We start from the raw sequence: 20183 nt of genomic DNA, 5'->3' as shown, positions 1-20183 counted from the left end.
CTAAAAAATGCCACTAAGCCACCAGGAACTATAGATTCTTAAAACTTCTTAATATCTGTAGTGGGGGGATTGGAGGGTGGTGTATGTTTGTTTATTTGTTTTAGAAAACCTAATTGCACTCTCCCAGGCTTTAATATGTTGATTATTGCAAAGACAAGGAACAGACTTACTTAATGGAAGTAGAAATTTTTTGCTCTAAAGAATATCTGAGACAATAAATACTATCAGGTAAAAAGAATGAGAAATCCTAAACTAGTTGTGGACATATATTTCCTTGTGTTTCTCAAAGGTTTCCTGCAATAAAGATTTACCATCTTCTGGATGGTTTATGGGAAACATGAGGAAATTGCTGCCAAACTTGTGCCGCTATCATCTGAGTGAAGAAAACAGATGTGACAAAAACCCTACGCCTAGATTAGCTAATATGTCCCTAAACCTATGTATTACAATAAACCATGTATTGAAGTAAGTTTAAGGTGAAATTGCAATCATGCAAACAGGTAGATGACACATTTGGTTTTAGCACATCATAATTAACATTATATTTGTAAATTGAACAGACTCACCTGTTAGAGAAATTGTAATAACCACTTTCCTCTAGAACCTCTTCAATTAGAGTCTACAAGATAAAAGAAATTAATTTCAGTAAGTTGTCTTTATTAAAAGTAATAAATTAATACACATAGCTATATCTACAGCTTACCTGCAACTGTTCGTATGTCATCCCTTCTGCTACATCAGAAACACCAATACCTAAAAATAAAAGACAGCTAATGCTATACTGCTGAACTGGGGGCTTATGCTCCTTTATTAGTTTAGCAGTTCCACTATAATGATCATGACAAGTGAGATGCTTGATCATCAGCAGCTTATTCCACTGACCACAATGACCCCTGCATCTTGTGGCATGTTGTGAACATTTGAGGCACACAATCCTATCACATTATGAAAGAGTTCTGATTGGTGGAAAATATTTTAAATGCTTAATGGAGCAGAACACAGCAATGCAAGTTTCTTATTCTTCTACACTTACCATTTATAATGGAAAGGGCACAGATCAGCAGCAATTTGTGAAGATAAAAGTATTCTTTGCACGGTAAGAGATTCAAAAATTATAGACACTGAGAACCTGAACACACTGCATTACTGTCTCTGGAAATACAATAAAACTCGTATTTTAAGTGATAGTTAGGGACTCATTTCCTACTCAAATACCACCCTAGACACCTACTATTATTTCTGAGTTTTGTAATAAGCTGTGGAACTGATATGATAGTTTCAACACAAAGACCAGCAAAATGCAGGTTTCTCACCCTTCTTTCTTGCACCACTGTTTGTAATGTTACTACGTCCTCTAGTCTGTAGATTGTGACATAGCTCTTCCTGTGTTTATACAAATGGAAATGGCACAAATACCAAAACACTGGCTGCACATTTCCCTTATGTCCATTGTACAAAGAAGTATGTGATTAAACATAAATAGAAATATAAAAAACCTCTGAACTAAGAATTGTGATTCCCCATCATGGATGATGCCAGTGATGGTATGTTTGATTCAAGATGGAGTTCGTGATTTGTCACACTAAGCATCATTAGTCCAAAGTATATTTGATACTATTTATTTTCTAAAGTATAAATATACATACTTTCTATTACATAGATGTGGTATAGTATGCATCATTTCCCTCCTCCAGACTTCAGGGCTTGATTGCAAACATGACAGAAGGACAACACAGGTTTTAAATAGAGTTTGTTTAAGAATCATGTGCAAGGACAGGTAAATTCTGAGTATAACATTTTCACTTAGAAACATTTCTACTGATTTTCATGGATGAACCATGTGTTATTTCATCTTTGATATGTCTTTGTAATTCCAAAGTATACTCCTTCACATTGGGAGAATGTTCCATCAGTTGTAAACTACATAATTTACTAGGAATTAAACAACACAAAACCCAACCAACCAAAAACCTCCGATACTGAAAATCAGGATAGTTAACATAACTTTACTGTGTTCAAAGACAGAAAGACTTATCTTAGAGTAGCAATTCCTTCTGCTTTGATACCATACACTTTATTAGACATATATAAGCCACTATAGAGGTTTTGATGCTTTCCTTACCTTTTCTGTCATCTGGAAGCCATGCATTTCCACCTGAAGAGGGAAGCACCATGCGCCAATCTGCTGTGAAGAAGTTAGGCTCAATCAGTTCAGGAGAACCTTGTAGCAGCTGGTGAAAGGTTAAAAAAAAAAATAATAAATAATAATAATAAAAAAGAAATCTCCACCCTTCCTGTTTGCCAAAATATTCAGACTTTAATGAGGCAGTCCAGCCTTTACAATGCATTCAGAAGTCAAATGAGATTTCAGTACTTTCTGATTAATGAAACAGTGGTGAACACAATTAAGATGTCCTACCTTCTCCCCAGAAATACTGGCTTAATATTGCAAGCTGTCAATCTGCACCTAATGTAAAGCACTGAGTTCTTTATCTGAATAAAATGCCATAAACTATGTATTTGCATAAAGACAAACAAGTAAGGGTATTCCATTGAACTTAGGAGAGAAACAGCTGATGTCTCCAGCTTTCAAAACTGGGGCTTCAAGTGAAATTGAACATAGTACATATTCACATGGTATCATGCCCATTAGAGGGATCCCACACTTTTGAAACCCAAAAGTCAGTTAAGCTACTGGATTATGCAAACAAGAAATCTGACATTAAACTTAAAAACATCTAGTTTTGAAAATATCCACTGGTAACAACTCTGACATGAAAATATCTTTGTGGGCAGGAGAGAAATTCTAGTTTTGCATTCCTGCAGCATGTTAACACTTTTACAGTTACAGAAACAGAAGAGTATCTGTTGTTGGAAGACCTTTACCCCACCATCAGTCAGTGGAGGAATCTTTTTGTCTGTAATTCTAGTTAAGTTTTCTAATTCAGCAAAGTTAAAAACCCATTACTTTAAAATTTTATTTGCAGAAATTACACAACCTCATAACAACACCTCCCGGAATAGTTCTACCTAATTCTTTTCTCTATTTAGATTCTTCCTATTATCTTCCAGTGATATCACTGTTACCAAACATATTTATGGTGGTGATTTTGGTAAAATATATACCACTTATTCACTGATGCTTCTCAATTCTCCATCTTTCTAACTGCACTTTTTGTTGCTGCTTTCTATTAATAGTTTCTATAACTATTTCCTTCAAGGCAAAAATGCATTCAGCATTTCAAACACCTTCAGTTTACTACCATTTACTTTTTAAACAGTCCATTTCTTCCCTTTTCTTCCGGTTTAACTGCAATAGTTTTGAAGACAATGCAATTTTACGGTTAATAACATTTATAAATAAATAGGGCATATATAAATACATTTCTGGGCATTTGAAAAATACATTAATCTTATAATAAACACTTCCTGTTTCTTACCAATTTTTTGGGCATCCTCTCCTGAAAACATCAATTTAATACACAAAGATTTTCTCAGATTTAATGTTATGGCTGAAATACAGAAACTGTTTAATGTAAATCCCAGCTTAATTTACAGGACAGCAAACTGGCATGAAACCAGTGGCTCAGAGAGAGGCATCTTTAACAATCTTTCAAATGTACTACCAATGTAAACCACCATAAGCACTAAATAGCTACTTTCCATGGAGCTTAAGCACCTCAGATTAATTATTACAAAAGTACAGGAAGGATTTAGCATTTGGGGTTAGTCTGTTGTGTAGCAAACAATGACAATTCCACAATTCAGTGTAAGTGGGTGACAATCAGATTACACAGGGGCATTATGTGAGTGATAAGAGATCATCTTTATCATCATATTTCGGATACAGTAACATATCTAATAACTGTTTTGTCATCAATTCAAAAGTGAAGTATCTTAGCTTCACAGGACATAGATGCCAAGGATGTCATTTTCATATCCTCTGCTGACTACAGTCTTCTAAGGAGATTTTGAAGGAACATTTAGAAATTCTGATATTTCTGTTAGCTCTTTCTCTGATGAAAGCATCCAGCATTTCATTGGAAAACATTCAGGCATGGTTCTTCAGTCATGCCATTCTTGCAAATCTGCACTACTTTTGAACAGATGACACTAAACTGTTGCTGACACACTATGCAACAAGAGGACAAGGTATGCTATATTCAAGACGCTCTGGGACAGTGCTTTATTAAAATTCATATTTTGAGTAGGAATACATTCCAAAACAGAAACTAATAGGAAATTAGGAAGAACTTACATAATCTCTTTTGGCCTTTGGCACAAAACCATTTTCTTTCCTCTTCTCTTTTTAAGCTCCCATGAGATGAAGTCTGGTTTTGCATATTAGCAGCTAGTAGGTCCTTTCCATTTACAAAAAATGTTCTAATGACAAGACACAAACTCTAAACCAATCTGTAGAAACTTTTTATTTAAGCTCCCATATTTTCCAAATAAAGGATATACAGGGAATATTCCAAATATTTCCTTTAAAAATGGAATCTCACACGGTGTGACATTACTATCAATAGCTTAATTCAAAGAGAAGAAAAGACAAAGTTGACCACAGGTAGTAATTGGTGTACTACACCTTTTTCATTTCTGATTTCAGATTACCAGGATTGCTCTGCTGACTGAAGAGGGACTTCTTGAATCTTTCAATGATTCTTCTTTTCCAGTTGTATTGCAAAGCTGGAGGAAGCTGTATGAAACACAGATGTTTTCACCGTTTAGTTATACCTGACATAAAGATGACATAATCAGCAGGACCATTACCAGAAAAAAAAGAGTAGCTACACCACAAAAAAAAAAAAGCCATTGATATTTAATAGCATGGTGATGAACAACAGCACAAGACTTGATTTACAGGCATATTATAATAGCACTCCTTAGTTTGCCCATTCTATTAGGTTTGGCATATCATGTAACTCAGTCCCTCTAGCCTTGGAAGTAAAAAACATTATAACAAGTCAAAGAGAGGTAATACTACATTTGTCTCCCTGAGCCATTTTCCTACAGATGAAGGTCATGAAACATTAGATCAGATTTCACGTTGACTATAATGAGTGACTCCAGCTGAAATTAATGGAACTTCAAGCAGCTCAGACTTTCATTCAACATGTGCAGAACAGCTTCAACAGGCTCTTTTAAGGTCCTTATGTATATATTAAGACAATTCAGACTCTCTTTTCCTAGAAGCTTCCTGTAGGAGGCAATTTACATTTCACTTTTTTATAAAGCAAAACTGATTTTGTATTTTTTTTCTCCTGTGGGGTTTTGTCTTTTTTTTGTTGTTGTTGAAAAAGTACACATCTTTCCATACTTTTTACAAAAGAAAAGCACAAATCTTACTTTGTATTTTAGAGTCTTCAATAGAGAATTCCAAGGAGATCTCTTCCTTTGCTCTTTTAAAACCATATTTATGCTCCAACAGTAAATGTAAAGTTTCAACTGCTGGTCACTACAGTGACATCAACTCAGTCTGATAACAATTCTATGGCATGTACTACCCTTTTGGATGGCTCTCCTATGCTGTTTATGTATAGTTACTTATAGCTGCAGACAGTGTCTGTAGAACTTTCTACCATTTAGTATACACTTTATAACCACATCATTGACGTAAATTCACAAAGTGCCACTCCACTGAATTCAGGAAGCTTTTCAATTACTAAGGAAAGGTTTGACCACTAAGGATGCACATTCAAATACTATCACAGAAGATATTATAAAGATTTTTTTCCACTGGAACAAATTACTGCTCTTAGCCAGTTATAAATCTGGAACAGCTAAATTGGCCTCACAGGAGTCTCGATTTGCTCTGACAAATGAGAGATTAAGGTTACATCGTAAGCACAAAAGATGTAACCAGACAGCTGGTTGCACACAAAGTTTTGTTACATATATACTCCTCTCTTTCCACACATATAAGGCCTTACACATATGTATTAAATCAGATGATGAATGTTCCTTAGCCTATAAATGAGTGACAAAAATGATGCCTTAGAAAGGCCTGTGAGATACTCTGTAGACTACAAGCCACTGCAATGGACTGTGTGCAATTGATGTACTGTGGGCAAACTAAGCTATACTGAAGCAAAAGTGGTAGAGCACAAGTCCAGTGCTTGAGAAACTCAGAGTTGCCTCAGGCACTAGTGATCAATTTCAGCTTTTGTTTTAATGAAATCAGATGTCAGATTAGTCAAAATAAAAATAAAAAGAAATAAATTTTTAAAAAGCCAAGGATTTACGTAATGTGTTTTTTTGCTTTTTTAAAAGCTTTCTCTTACATTGTTTTCCAGAGATCACTCTGACTCTTGTTCCCATGGAAACTGAATTGGGAAGGCTTCTGTCAGCCAAGAACTAGGTAAGAACAGGCAAGAACTCTCCCTTGTAAACTTCAGTTTAGAATTGTTGGCTGAAATACATAACAGAGCTTTAGAAAACAGCTATGTATTATAAAAAATATTCTAGTTTAGAACATAAACAAGTACAAGGGAAGCACATAGTACACAGTGAACAAGTACAGTATGGATCCTGGCTTCTCTGCCTTTCCATTCCAAAACCAGCTGCATCTGACACCAAAAGCATCAAAGCTGTTACTACTGCTTCAATGGTCAATTCTGAGTGAGTCGTCGAGTTGCTGTTCATTCTCAGTTATTCTCATCCACATTATGATAATTTGCATAAATTAGTAGGCCACTTGAGAAAATCTTCTTCAACAAAGAGGATAGGTTCACTAATGAGCATTTTGAACACACCCCTAATAGCATGTAAAGACAGAATTGTCTAAGTTCTGTTAGCAGGGGAAGGAGATAATTTCCAGCTATTTTCAATAGTGATTGTTTTCTCTATTCCCATATTACCTGTTTTGACAAGCTTGTCAGTTAAAAAAAAAAGACATGTAAACCACTCCGGAGTTCTGTTTATGATATTCTGTTCTAAACAAAAACAGATTTGGCTCAGCAGTTTGAAAACCCCTGAGGGGTCTTTCCCCTGTATGAAACATCACTTCCCAAATAGAAACACTTAATTTTGGAAAACAAAAAGATGCTTATTTAATGATAGCAAATTTTGCAAGTAATATATTCAGGATCTGAACTATTGCACTAGAAATCCCAAGAAATTACCACTGTTTATTGATAATAAAAATATGACTTAGAAGCTATTTAGAAATTATTGCTATAGAGGAAAGCATTTTATGTATTCTCCATGTCAGTATATGGTGCTAAGTCACTTAAAATATTCATATTGTTGGCATGACAGAACGTTGTAAAAATAATTTACTGTACAATCCATTTTTCTGAGGTGAGCCAATGATTTTCATATGACTCAATTATTGCCATCCTCCACATACTAATATTCAAGGTTAGTCTTTATTTAAATGATATATTTTTAAAGCATCCTGCCATCTGCAAAAATGTCAAGTTCTGTTGTTTTTACAGAATAGTGACTAAATTAGCAGCACTTAGCAGTACCATTATTTTGACAACAGCAAATAACTAAAAAGTATAGAATGTCAGAAGCAATAGTAATGCGTACTTGAGTGATGAAGATGATTTTGTGCAGCTGAATAAGAATCTGTTGAACAGGGTCACTGATCTGACGCACCTTCCTTTGCGATACAGCAATTCTTGCTGATGCTGTAGATGACAACAGTAAAAGCAAGAGGACAGCTCATTTAATTGCTTTAATATATTAATAGAGTACACTGTTCAAAACCTGTAGATGTAAATGATAAGTTTTAATGCATGACTGTTTTTTCCAATAGTGTTGGGAACAAAGAAAATAATAATCTAAAAACTTTAAAGATTAGACAGTGTAATTGATAATGTGTTTCAAAAGAAAATCCCTTTCCCTGACTCATTTCTAAGTTACTCTAAGAGAAAAGAAGTACTAGTGTACATAAAAGTTTTCATACATTTATTTAAAAACTAAAGACATGATAAACAGAATTTTCTTATTTTAACTGGGTTTTCTTTTTACACAGACTAAACCACATCATATTTATTTTTTCTATATTTTGATATTATGAAATTTATTTTAATTTTACCCCAAGAATTACAAGAAAATATCTAATGTGGACAATTTGGAGAAAAATTTAGAAAAAACGGATTTTCATGTTGCCATAGAATCATAGAATAGTTAGGGTTGGAAAGGACCTTAAGATCATCAAGTTCCAACCCCCCTGCCATGGGCAGGGACACCTCACACTAAACCATCACACCCAAGGCTTTGTACAGCCTGGTCTTGAACACCGCTAGCGATGGAGCACTCACAACCTCCCTGGGCAACCCATTCCAGTGCCTCACCACCTTAACAGGAAAGAATTTCCTCCTTATATCCAATCAAAACTTCCCCTGTTTAATTTTTAACCCATTATCCCTTGCCCTACCACTACAGTCCCTAATGAAGAGTCCCTCCCCAGCATCCCTATAGGCCCGCTTCAGATACTGGAAGGCTGCTATGAGGTATCCACGCAGCCTTCTCTTCTCCAGGCTCAACAGCCCCAACTTTCTCAGCCTATCTTCATATGGGAGGTACTCCAGTCCTCTGATCATCCTTGTGGGCCTCCTCCGGACTTGTTCCAACAGTTCCATGTCCTTTTTATGTTGAGGACACCAGAACTGCATACAATACAGTGATATATAGTGACACATGTTGCTTTATCAAACCTAGTTTTTGTTTCCAACATCTAGCAAGAGCATATTTTTGAAAGAAACCTTAAGAAAATATGCAAGAACTATGAATCTCTTGGGTCTTCTTTACACCAGAAAATCATTTGTTTCCATGTCGCAGATTACTCCATGATCAAAATGACACCATCATAAAACTTGTAATGACATTTTTCATGTTTAGAATAAAAGAATATCTTTGCTAAGCAACTTCGTAAAAATGTAAAAATTCTTCTCCCTATGAAGGAACAGAATAGACAGTTGCCCTCTATTTCAGACTGCATATTATTTTTCTTGTAAATCCCATAAAAATCACAGAATCATTGAATGGTTTGGGTTGGAAGTGACATGAAAGGTCATCCAGTTCCAACACTCTGCCATGGGCAGGGACACCTCCCACTAAACAAGGTTTCCTAACTTGGCTTCAAACGCTGCCAGGGATGGGGCAGCCACAGCTTCCCTGAGCAACCGGTGCCAGGGCCTCACCACCCTCACAGGGAAGAATATTTTCTAATATCTAATCTAATCTAAATCTACTGTCTTTCAGTTCAAAGCCACTGAGCCTTGTCCTAGCACTACTTGCTGTATAAATAGTACTGTTGACCTGTAAATATAAAGAAAAAGTGACATTTTGAAACTTTTAAATTAAAAGCTAGTTAGGTATTGATATAAAAATGCAGGATGTTAAGCACACCACAAAGGGGGGGTTGTGCAAACCAGAAAATATAAACACAGATGAAATTCCCATGTACATAAGCATGTAATTATGAGCTCTCCCCTCCGCCATATTATATGGGATATAAAGTTGGTCTGTCTGAAGAAAAAAAAAAACTAAACAAATTTAGAAATTAAATATTTTGTTATATCAAAACCCACTGTGCTTCTGAATATATCTTCACATAATTTCTATAAGCGTTAACATTTTAAGTAGACTTGTACACTAAGCAGACCAGAAAATTAACTATTAGTTGACTAATCACTAAGAAATGATCATGGAAATGCACACTAAAAAAGAATTGATGGTTTGAGAAAATAGTTTTGCTAGAAGTTGCTTCTAATATTTTCTTCTTAAACAGATACTCAAAAAGCCTTTTTTATCACATTATATTTGAATAATTCCTTTAGCTATTACCTAACAACACACATAATAGATATATATATACACAAATTCAAAGTACACACACAGGCTTTTATTTTAGCGCTTGACTATTTAATCGGGTATCCAATGTGATCTTTGCTAAAAAGCATCCATTATACTCAATGGCAATGGCACTACATTTTGTAGTACAAACTCTGAAGTAAAGAACAGAGTTAGTTTGGAATCAAAACGATAAATATTACTTTAGAATTAAGAATATGGCAGTACTTCAGACATTTAGGCTTCCTCATGTAACTTTTATTAGATAATTGTTGATAATTTATTTAGAGGTGTGAGCTATTTATTACGGCAAGGAGCAAGAATGTTGAACTAAAAATAGCGAGCAGGTGTAAACCTGTTCCTGTAAAGCTGCACTTCCGGTAAAGCTAGACTAACCTCTGCCAAGCAAATCCATGTACATAATTTATGCTTTTCATTTACAAAAGCACTGTGAAGAAGTTATGCATGAATAGAAGCTATGCTTTTCCTCTAGCAAAATAAATTTAAAACAAGAATTTTAACTTTTTCATTCACTTCTTTGTGTTAAAATCAGACTAAAAAATCTATGAATCAACTAGGTAAAAATATATGGCTCTTGGGATCAAGAATTGAAAAAGAAAAAAAGCTGAAAGTGAAAGTTTATTTCCCAAACTGAACTATTGTCTGGGACTTATTACAAACTGACATTAAATCAGATATGGTCTTGGTCATCCAGATTTTGAGACAGATATCCTTTCCTGTTGTAGGTACATTTTTTTCTTGTAGTACAAGTAGATTTGTGATTAACAGACTGTCTTCTTTTTATGCCCTATATTAGGAACTGCCCTAATATACAAGCTAATAATATCAAATTCCATGTGATTTGTTTCCAGCCATATGCAATGAGACATTTGAAAAATACTAGCCAAAGGCAGCTTGATAAAAAGCAAAATCTAATTCACTTGACAACCTGAATGAGTGAGCATTGCTTAAAACTTACAAAGCACAATAAACTCAGTACTGATTTGTGGATGTTATACCCAAAATGTTGACTATATTTTATTAAATAAAGAACATTATGAACTAACTTACTGAACTAAAAAAAAAAAAAAAAAAAAAACCCACAAAATAATTTGTGTTCCATGGAATAATTTTAATTCCAGACATGAGGACAAATAGACAAATACTGCTGATAAGGCTTTAGGTAATTTAATAGAATTATGATATAGAAGTAAACATTACATAATTTACAAACTGCATAGATTTGCAAATTATCATGCAGATTTTAAATATAACAATTAAAACAAGCAGACCAGCTTGATTATTATTTACCTAGTGTTCCTCGATCATGCTTTGCCTGCTGAGAAAGAGTGTAGAGCCAAAACTAAGTCAGATTTTTTAGTTTTTATGTGGCAAATCCATCATTATTTATGATTTTTAATCTTGTGCATTTAAGTCATAGACACTGTCAGACTCAGAGATTAAATAAAAGCTGAGCAGCAGACTGCCACTATAAAACACTTTGTGCATCAGTAAAGAACATAAGCAATTGTTTTTCCAAGTTGAGTATTAGATCTGGCAGCTAAGCAAAGAACTTAGGTCCAAGTATTGAACTTCAGCCAGCATCCCTGTATGTCTTAAATAGAGTTACCTCTAAACTACACTTCAGAGGCTAATTTATATCCATATTCTAACATTTTCTCATACAGAAATACCTTGAGGTATTATGAGTCTTATATATGTATTTACACACACATAAACTTTTTTTTTTTTTTCCTTTGCAAAGGGATCTGGTATGGAGAATGAAAATTTTACTGAGAGAGAGATGAAAGACAAATACCAAAATTAATTAGCCCACAACTGAACGATTATATTTTTTTTTTTTTCCTGTTGAATTTCTTTGCTGGCTATTTTAACAAGGAGGGACAGTAACAAACTGAAGTGTCTAAGCACCAACCAGACCTAAGCTGCGCTCTCACAGAAAATAGATACAGAACATCTCATCCTTTATCGCAGAGACAGATTTATGGTTGAATCAGGAAGATAATGACATTATTGTTATTTCTGAGTTTCCTCAGAGTTTTCCGGGAGGAAGCAGAGACAGGACACCTGACCCAAACTGGCCAAAGAGGTATTCCATACCACAGCACGTCATGCCCAGGGGGGAACTGGGAGTTACCCAGGAGGGAGAGTGGACTGCAGGGTTGGAGGACGTATCAGTCGGTGCTTGATCGGGCTGGGGGGCAAGTTACTGGTCGCCTGGAATGGGGTGTTGTATTCTCTTCCCTTGTTATTTCCTTTCTCATTACTATTATTGGTGGCAGCAGTAGTGATTTGTGTTATACCTTAGTTACTAAACTGTTCTTATCTCAACCCGTGGAAGTTGCATTCTTTCTGATTCTCCTCTCCGTCCCTCCAGGAGTAGGGGGAGGGCAAGAAGGGGAGGAGGAGTGAGTGAAAGCTGTCTGGTTGGGGTTAAAAGTGGGCGTGACGTGCTGTGATATGGAATACCTCTTTGGTGAGTTTGGGTCAGGTGTCCTCTCTCTGCTTCCTCCCGGCTTCCCCTCCTCCCTGGCAGAGCATGAGGCTCACAAAGTCCTTGGCCAAATCAAAACTTCATTTTTATCAGCTCTGTTCCCAGCCCGAAAGTCAAAACACAGCACTGCACCAGCTACCAAGAAGGAGAAAAAATGACTGCTACTGCTAAACCCAGGACAAACCCCCATTTCAAGAAGGGGAAAACGGATGACCCAGGGAATTACAGAGCAGTCAGTGTCACCTCTGTGCCTGTCAAAATCTTGGAGCAGATTCTCCTGGAAGGCATGCTAAGGGACATGAAAAACAGCAGGGTGCTTGGTGACAGCCAGCATGGCTTCACTAAGGGGAAATCCTGCCTGACCAATTTGGTGGCCTTCTATGACGGGGCTACAGAACTGATGGACAGCGGTAGAGCAGTTGGTGTCATCTATCTGGATTTGTGCAAAACGTTCGACACTGTCCCACACAACATCTTTGTCTCTAAATTGAAGAGACATCAGTTTGATAGGTAGACCACTCGGTGGATAAAGAACTGCCTGGATGGCCGCACACAAAGAGTTGTGGTCAATGGCTCAATGTCTGGCAGGAGACCAGTAACGAGTGGTGTCCCTCAGGGATCGGTGTTGGGACCAGTCTTGTTTAACGTCTTTGTCAGTGACATGGACAGTGGGATTGAGTGTGCCCCCAGCAAGTTTGCCGATGACAGCAAGCTGTGTGGTTGGGTTGATACACTGGAGGGAAGGAATGCCATCCAGAGGGACCTTGACACGCTTGTGAGGTGGGCTGATGCCAACCTCATGAAGTTTAACCATGCCAAGTGCAAGGTCCTACACCTGGGTCGGAGCAATCCCAGGCACAGCTACAGGTTGGGCAGAGAAGAGATTGAGAGCAGCTCTCCGGAGAAGGACTTGGGGGTGCTGGTCGATGAGAAAATGAACATGAGCCAACTTCAGTGTGCGTTTGCAGCCCAGAAAGCCAACTGTCTCCTGGGCTGCATCAAAAGGAGTGTGACCAGCAGGTCGAAGGAGGTGATCCTGCCCCTCTACTCTGCTCTCGTGAGACCTCACTTGGAGTATTGTATGCAGTTCTGGTGTCCTCAACATAAAAAGAACATGGAACTGTTGGAACAAGTCCAGAGGAGGGCCATGAGGATGATCAGGGGACTGGAGCACCTCCCATATGAAGATCGGCTGAGAAAGTTGGGGCTGTTCAGCCTGGAGAAGAGAAGGCTGCTTGGAGACCTCGTAGCAGCCTTCCAGTATCTGAAGGGAGCCTATAGGGATGCTGGGGAGAGACTCTTCATTAGGGACTGTAGTGACAGGACAAGGGGTAATGGCTTAAAAGTTAAATGGGAAGTTTAGATTGGATATAAAGAAGAAATTCTTTACTGTGAGAGTGGTGAGGCACTGGAATGGGTTGCCCATCTCTGGTGGTGTTCAAGGCCAGGCTGTACAAAGCCTTGGGTGATGTGGTTTAGTGTGAGGTGTCCCTGCCCATGGTGGGGGGGTTGGAACTAGGTGATCTTAAGGTCCTTTCCAATCCTAACTATTCTATGATACTATGATTCTATGATTTTGATTCAGCTTTTGCCTCATTTTCACCTCTCCACCAAGTGTTTCAACACTGCTATACTTAATCCCAAAATAAATACTATGGTCCTGCTGTTACAACCTAGGAACCTTCAGTTTTTGTTAGGACACTGATGAAAACTTTACTTCCTTGGCATATTACCTTTTTTACTGCTCCCTGTTCTGTGGTATTTGACTTCTCTTTTGCTGTCAATAGCTTGTATTACAAAACAAATGTGAATAAATTAGTGCCTTTTTCTTTCTTTTTTTTTTTCTGAATAAAAATATGTTTAGAACTATATCAGCAAACAAAAGGACAAACTAGAACATAATACGGATTTCCCTCTTATTTATTGTATAAGCTTTCTCTTTTCTAATATGATAGCAGCAATTGGACTTACCAGTCTAGGAGTTCCAGATGTAATGTCTACTTGTAGTGTCTATGTGCTTCAAAGACAGCTAGTGACCGAATGTTCAGCTAGGAACTTAGGAGTTCCAGACCACTCAATAATTATATATTTTCTTAAATACAAAAGTATAGCATTATTTGCAGAATGAGGGCATGTGTGTGAATAGGTTGGTGAGGACTTGATCAAAACTTTTAACAGTTTTACCCATTACTGACAAAAGGTACCAGATTTGATCAGATTACCCACAGCACTGAAAATATTAACAAAGGCTAAAATGTTTGTCTGCAGATCATTATAGCTCTGATATTTTAAAGCTGGATAGTGGATTTATATTGTGTGTTAGTATTATAATGGCACTCTTCAGAAAACAGCACTGAAAACAGCTGAAAGTGGACAGCAAATATTGATGTGGAGTGCATAATTAAAATTCATATAATAATTTATCAAAAGGCTATAAAATGGAAGTTAGTATAGACAAAAAGTACTTCCCTTTTGAAGATCAATACTTCAGCTGCTTGAAATATTTTTTTTTAATATTATTTAAATCCAGACAATATGCATTCTGAAATCACAGTTTAGCAACTTACAGCATGTGAAACTTCTCCATAAGAAGTACCTCAAATGGAAAATTTGTTTCATCAGTAATCATGTATAAATACATGGGGATTTCTTTGTATTATGAAATATTCCTTTCATGAGAGAAATTCCCATTGCATTCCACAGAAGTTTAGCCAGGATAATGACCAATAAAATGTGGTTTTACTGATTTACTATTGGAGTTCATACTTTTGAAAAACATCCTTAAGGATATTTCAGATAACATATTTATATATGAAATGTAATTATATCCTTTTCAAGCATTTTCAAATATAATTTTTCATATTGCAAAGAACTACAACTGGAAGACCATAGTACTGCTACCCTGTTATGAACAAATCCTCTATTTTCTTAGTATGACTCCTGCACGTGAGGAAAGGCACACTCAAGAGCAGATCAATAGGCAGTATAGTTGAAGAAATAAAAGAGGAGACACTCTATAGACAACAGGAGAATAAGGTTGAAAACATGGAAGCCGATAGGTTTAATTTAAGTTAAAGTTTGATTTTGTTGCAAGCACGAAATTACCTGGTTGCAGTCTTGATCCCAGACCTTCAGTATCATCTCTAGTATTATTCAAAAAAAATTTAAAAATAATTAAAAAAAGTAGTTTTAATTGTGTTTGGCATCAATGACTGTAGAGGAAATACCAGTAGTCCCTGACTCCTCCTCACGTTTCCTCTAAAGGAAATCTGTCCAAATTCATTAGTTTTTTACTGTGTGTTTTTAAAACTCATAAAGACTACCCTACTCTATGTGTCCAAAGTAACATGACTTCTACTAAATAAAAATTAGGCCCATTCCTTTTCCTGCTCAGTTTTTTAGCTGCAAAGTACAAAAACAGGAGACAGGATTTTAATATTTACAATTCAATAATCCTGAAAATTAACATAAAATTAATTTGCATTTGTACGTGTTTAAAGACATTTAATGTAAACTATTTTATGGCTGGGAAAAAAAAAAGTAATTATTGTCTAGTAGATAAAAACAGGAGCAATAACGCATACAGTACTAATAGAGTGTGTGGGGGAGGGAAATAATATTACGTCATCAGGACAGCAATACCTCAGTGTCTGAAATACAGGTCCACATGTTTTAATATTAGCTTCTGCTCTATACTCTACACAAACATTGTCCCAGCGTGCAGATTTCAACAGCTGAGAAGTGGATATAGACAGATAGAACTGAAAGAACCAGTATCGTGTCCTGATGGATGGCAGCCTCAATAGCTCCAGCACGTCAAGAATTTGTATGTATTTTTAGGCAGTATGGGAAACTAGTTTCAAAGAATAGTTACGAAGATAAGGAAATGGTTTTGCTGAAGTTCATGTGAGGGGCAGAGATGGAATAAAAATAGAATGTGCTTGCTTCCACTGTGAAGCATCAAGAGACCACCATTATTGACTGCAGCAGGACTAAAGCTGGAAAGCTAGTGAGTGATAAGCAACAAACTGGATGGTGCTATGCTAAATAAAACTCTGAAGGCAAAAGTAAAGTATGGCATTTGAAGTAATAGGAAAAGCACAACCAGTAAAAGGACACACACACAAGACAGTAGGGCTGAAGGCAAGGATGCAAAAATGCTCCTTGCATCAGTGTTCTCAATGGACATTTGAGTGACTAGAATGTGTGCATCAAAACCAGGAAAGATGTTTGCATTATAGCCTTATGAACCCAAGCAAGATTTTTAGCAGTGTGCATTTGTAGGAAAGGTTGTATCTTGAATGTGCCAGGCAGAAGAGTGAGATTTATTCTGAATGTGAGAACTTCAAGAGGACGGATGTTTTCAGGAATGATCAAAACCTGAGCTAATGGGTAAGAGTTCAGGTACAGGCAATTATGACATTCCTTTTAGTTATGTAATCAACTGCATGGCCACATGGCCATGAAGAGATCTTACAAAGATGAGCAAAAATTTTGTGTAGACAGAAGGAAATACATCTGGTGTATACACCTAAGCTCATTATTTGCAACATGGTTTTGCAGATAGATGACTATGGAGACACATTTGTACATGCAAAGACAACATGCACCAGAAAAGACAAAAGAATCAGTGATAGACCCACATGTAACATTCAGAGAAAATCAGATGAACAGATAAACTGGTGTCCTTCTGAATGGTCCTTAAAAATAGTTTCAAAAGACTGCGGGAGAAATGGAAAAGGTTAGACTCAGAAAAGTCAGAAAAGCATGATTTTAAGAAGATAAAAAAAGCACCAGTGCTAAACAGCAGATCAAGAAAATAAAGGAACTATAATTTGGAAGAGGTCATTAAACAGCTCAATACAGCTTAGGGAGGGTTGCTACAGTAATATTCTTTAAATGAAAGTTGGATTAGAAAGGGTTTGTGGAAAAACAGGGGAGAGGAATCAATGCTGTTATTATGAATACTTTAACCTAGTTAAGTTAAAGATAAAAAGAAAAAAATTGTTCAAGAGGAAAGAGTGACTTTGGTTTGGTTTTTTCATTTCAGAAAAACAGAAATAAAGAAACAAAGAACAGAGTCTATGAATAAAGAGTGGTGCCAAGGAGATCAGAAAAAAATGATGGTTGGTTAAGAATGCATTTGATGCATTTCTGAATAACAGATGAAAAAAGAAGGACCTCCAGAAGGAGAATGGGGATGGCCATGCCATATTCTGTTTCAGTTTCTTTCCTTTTTGAAAGAAATTAAAACCCCAGAATTCAAACAGTGGTTACCTACATTTACACAGAAGATCTAGAGGAGTTCAAAGCAACAGGATATTACTCTATGCTATCCAATGTACAAACACATTTTTCTATAAGAAAAACCAACTGCTTAAAAATGCAAACCCAGAATATAGCTAGCCAACTAATACCAGTTTAAGCTGATGTAGCAAGGTCCATTTTTAAAACTATTTATCAGTTTAATGTCAGCCCTTAAATTACTCACATAAAGCTTCTGTGAATAACTGTAATACTGTCCTGAGGTAGACTGAGTGTCATAGGCTGAGGTAAAATAAAATTGTAATGATAATAAGGAAACATTTCACCAATTCAATCACACAAGTGTTACACTGTGAAATGATGGACTGGATTTGCTCATAACAATGATAAATCATATAATCTATATTAAAATCATAAATTGTACCTACCTAATCTGAGGTTGTCTTTCCGAAGCACTAAAACTTTGTTCCATTATACCTGAAACAAATGCATAAATATTATCTCTGCCTTAAAAGAAATATACATATATATGTTAATATATTCTATTTCCCAGACACGGTGTCAAAATACTCTTAAAATGCAGTGCTAAGCAAACTCCAAGCCCTCATTTGAGTATGGAATTGCTCTTTGATGTATCAAAATTTTGCTTGCATCATAACTAAAATCTCCCCACATAGTATTTTAACAAATACTTTCAGAATTTCACAGAAACTAACAACACACTCTGGCTAGATATCCATGGAAGATGTATCTGGATTTGCATTATATTACTACAGATACTGCTACCGCTGTACAGCCACAATATTGCCTCTAGTCTGGATAAAAAGCTAGAATATTTACCCACTTTCTCATAAGATTTTTGGTGGTACGTCTAAACCTTGTTGTACCAGAATTTTATTGCCACCATTCTGTTAGTTAACTATTCAAACTACTAGAAATGCAATATCTTACTTCTTAAATAATCCTGCTGATTTTAAAACCTTGAAGACAGGAGTTTGGCCAGTTATTGGTCAAATATCTAACCAGCAACAAAAATGAACCCAAACAACTTTGTCATTTATTGCATAGTGCCAAGAAATGTAAAGAGGGTGGGGTAATCTTTGATGATATTTGTTATTCACCTCAAAAGCATTGTCTTAAAGCAACTATTTGTCTTAAGCATTTGTCTTAAAACATTCCTGTAAAACCATTCCTTTGATGATAATTGTGACATATAAGAACACTCTCTCCTACAAATGGTATCTCATTTTAAATGAATAATAAGTGTATGTTTAAATCAAAAGATATTTCAGATAACTGAAGGTCTGTGTACTAAATTAGAAAATTCTACAACAGTTTTCCCATACAAATAATGAATTTTAATGTAATACCTGCACCTTCGTCTACCTGAGATGGTTTTTTTCCACGCTACTAACATCACAAGCATCACTATAAACAAGAACAGAGGCATCTAATCACTCAAACACTAGCTAGGGAAAAAAAGATTTTATGCTAAACTTAACTTACACTAGTTTTCCCATTGTGGGTCCTGTTACAGCAGTTACATTAGTTCTAGACCAACAGGAGAGGACTTTCAGAGAGCAGACACATCTCTGAGAATCTTAAATTTCTTTTGTGTGTGTGTGTGTGTGTGTGTGTGTGTGTGTGTGTGTGTTCAAACATACTTTCTGCCATGTTCTGCAAAATTGCCCTTCTATTTTTTTCTACTTCTTTGAGATCCTGAAAAATCCTGAAGGAGGTTTGCATCTATCACACAAGATTCTCATTAAAACCAAAAGAAATGATGCATCTTTAGACCAAAACTGTCTTCCTGAAAAGAAGGCACACAGACAGAGAGAATGAAAGAAAAAGAAACAGTATTTTATTCTGTGCTAATGCTTTGCTTAGCAAAAGAGATTTTAAAACTCTGTAGCAGTTAGCCCCAGAGAAGAAGGTTTGGTAAGAGTGGTTGATTTAGAAAATAGCAAATAAACTAGGCCCTTATAGAAGCAAGGACACTTCAAATAACTTTAATACTGGAAGGCCTTTGGAAATGAAAAAATATGATTGTGCCTATTTAAGGAACAGATATTTTACCTACTTAGGATGCACAGTAATACGAATACAAAAGTAGAAGCTCTCACTGAACCTGAATAACGTTGCTTGGGGTAAGGATTTTGAGTTCCAACCTCAGACATTCTGCTATGAAAAAGACTATAAAATATTATGGGAATATATGCGAGATAATCTGAAACAGAAGCCACTTGGCCAGAAAGTCAAGTCTGAATACAGATGTTTGCTAGTATTTAAAAAACAACTTCCCTTTCCAAATATTCATATACAAACTTGGTTTTGAAATACAAATTCAATTTTGTATTGTTTCAAATAAATGGTGTCTCTGTCAGTCAAGGGGCCATATCTAAATTTTCTTGATGAGTTTGATGACTCACCACATTTGACTTGCTAATCTGCCATCTCGTAAGTGTATTTACAAGCGCATGATATTTCACACCAAAGAATCTATTTCATCATTCATGTACATGGCAGAGATGCAGTATTTTTGGATTCACACGCCTAAATTAGGAAAATACAAAGATGATTAGGGGTCTGGAGCGTC

At 36.1% G+C, this 20183-nt stretch overlaps 1 protein-coding gene across 3 annotated transcripts in view; it reads right to left on the bottom strand.

The window, feature by feature from the left end:
* The window catches only part of LOC133217306 (peptide-N(4)-(N-acetyl-beta-glucosaminyl)asparagine amidase-like), a 452245-nt gene that overhangs the window by 360914 nt on the left and 71148 nt on the right, over positions 1 to 20183 (bottom strand). For 2 of the 3 annotated variants that reach the window (XM_061362664.1, XM_061362665.1), the window contains 5 exons: positions 18016 to 18064; positions 15428 to 15465; positions 7537 to 7637; positions 4589 to 4699; positions 2172 to 2231 (listed from right to left, as the gene is read on the bottom strand). In XM_061362664.1, the coding sequence (XP_061218648.1) occupies positions 2172 to 2231; positions 4589 to 4699; positions 7537 to 7637; positions 15428 to 15465; positions 18016 to 18064 (359 nt within the window). Of the gene's footprint in view, positions 1 to 566; positions 620 to 703; positions 754 to 2122; positions 2232 to 4588; positions 4700 to 7536; positions 7638 to 15427; positions 15466 to 18015; positions 18065 to 20183 lie in introns of all 3 variants that reach the window. The other variant, XM_061362667.1, reaches the window with a different exon arrangement.

This window comes from Neopsephotus bourkii, unplaced genomic scaffold, assembly GCF_033783945.1.
Source record: "Neopsephotus bourkii isolate Nb327-2 ecotype Australia unplaced genomic scaffold, CSIRO-AGI_Nbou_v1 NB_1132, whole genome shotgun sequence".
Taxonomy (NCBI): Eukaryota; Metazoa; Chordata; class Aves; order Psittaciformes; family Psittacidae; genus Neopsephotus; species Neopsephotus bourkii.
This window is presented reverse-complemented; position numbering and strand designations above follow the sequence as displayed.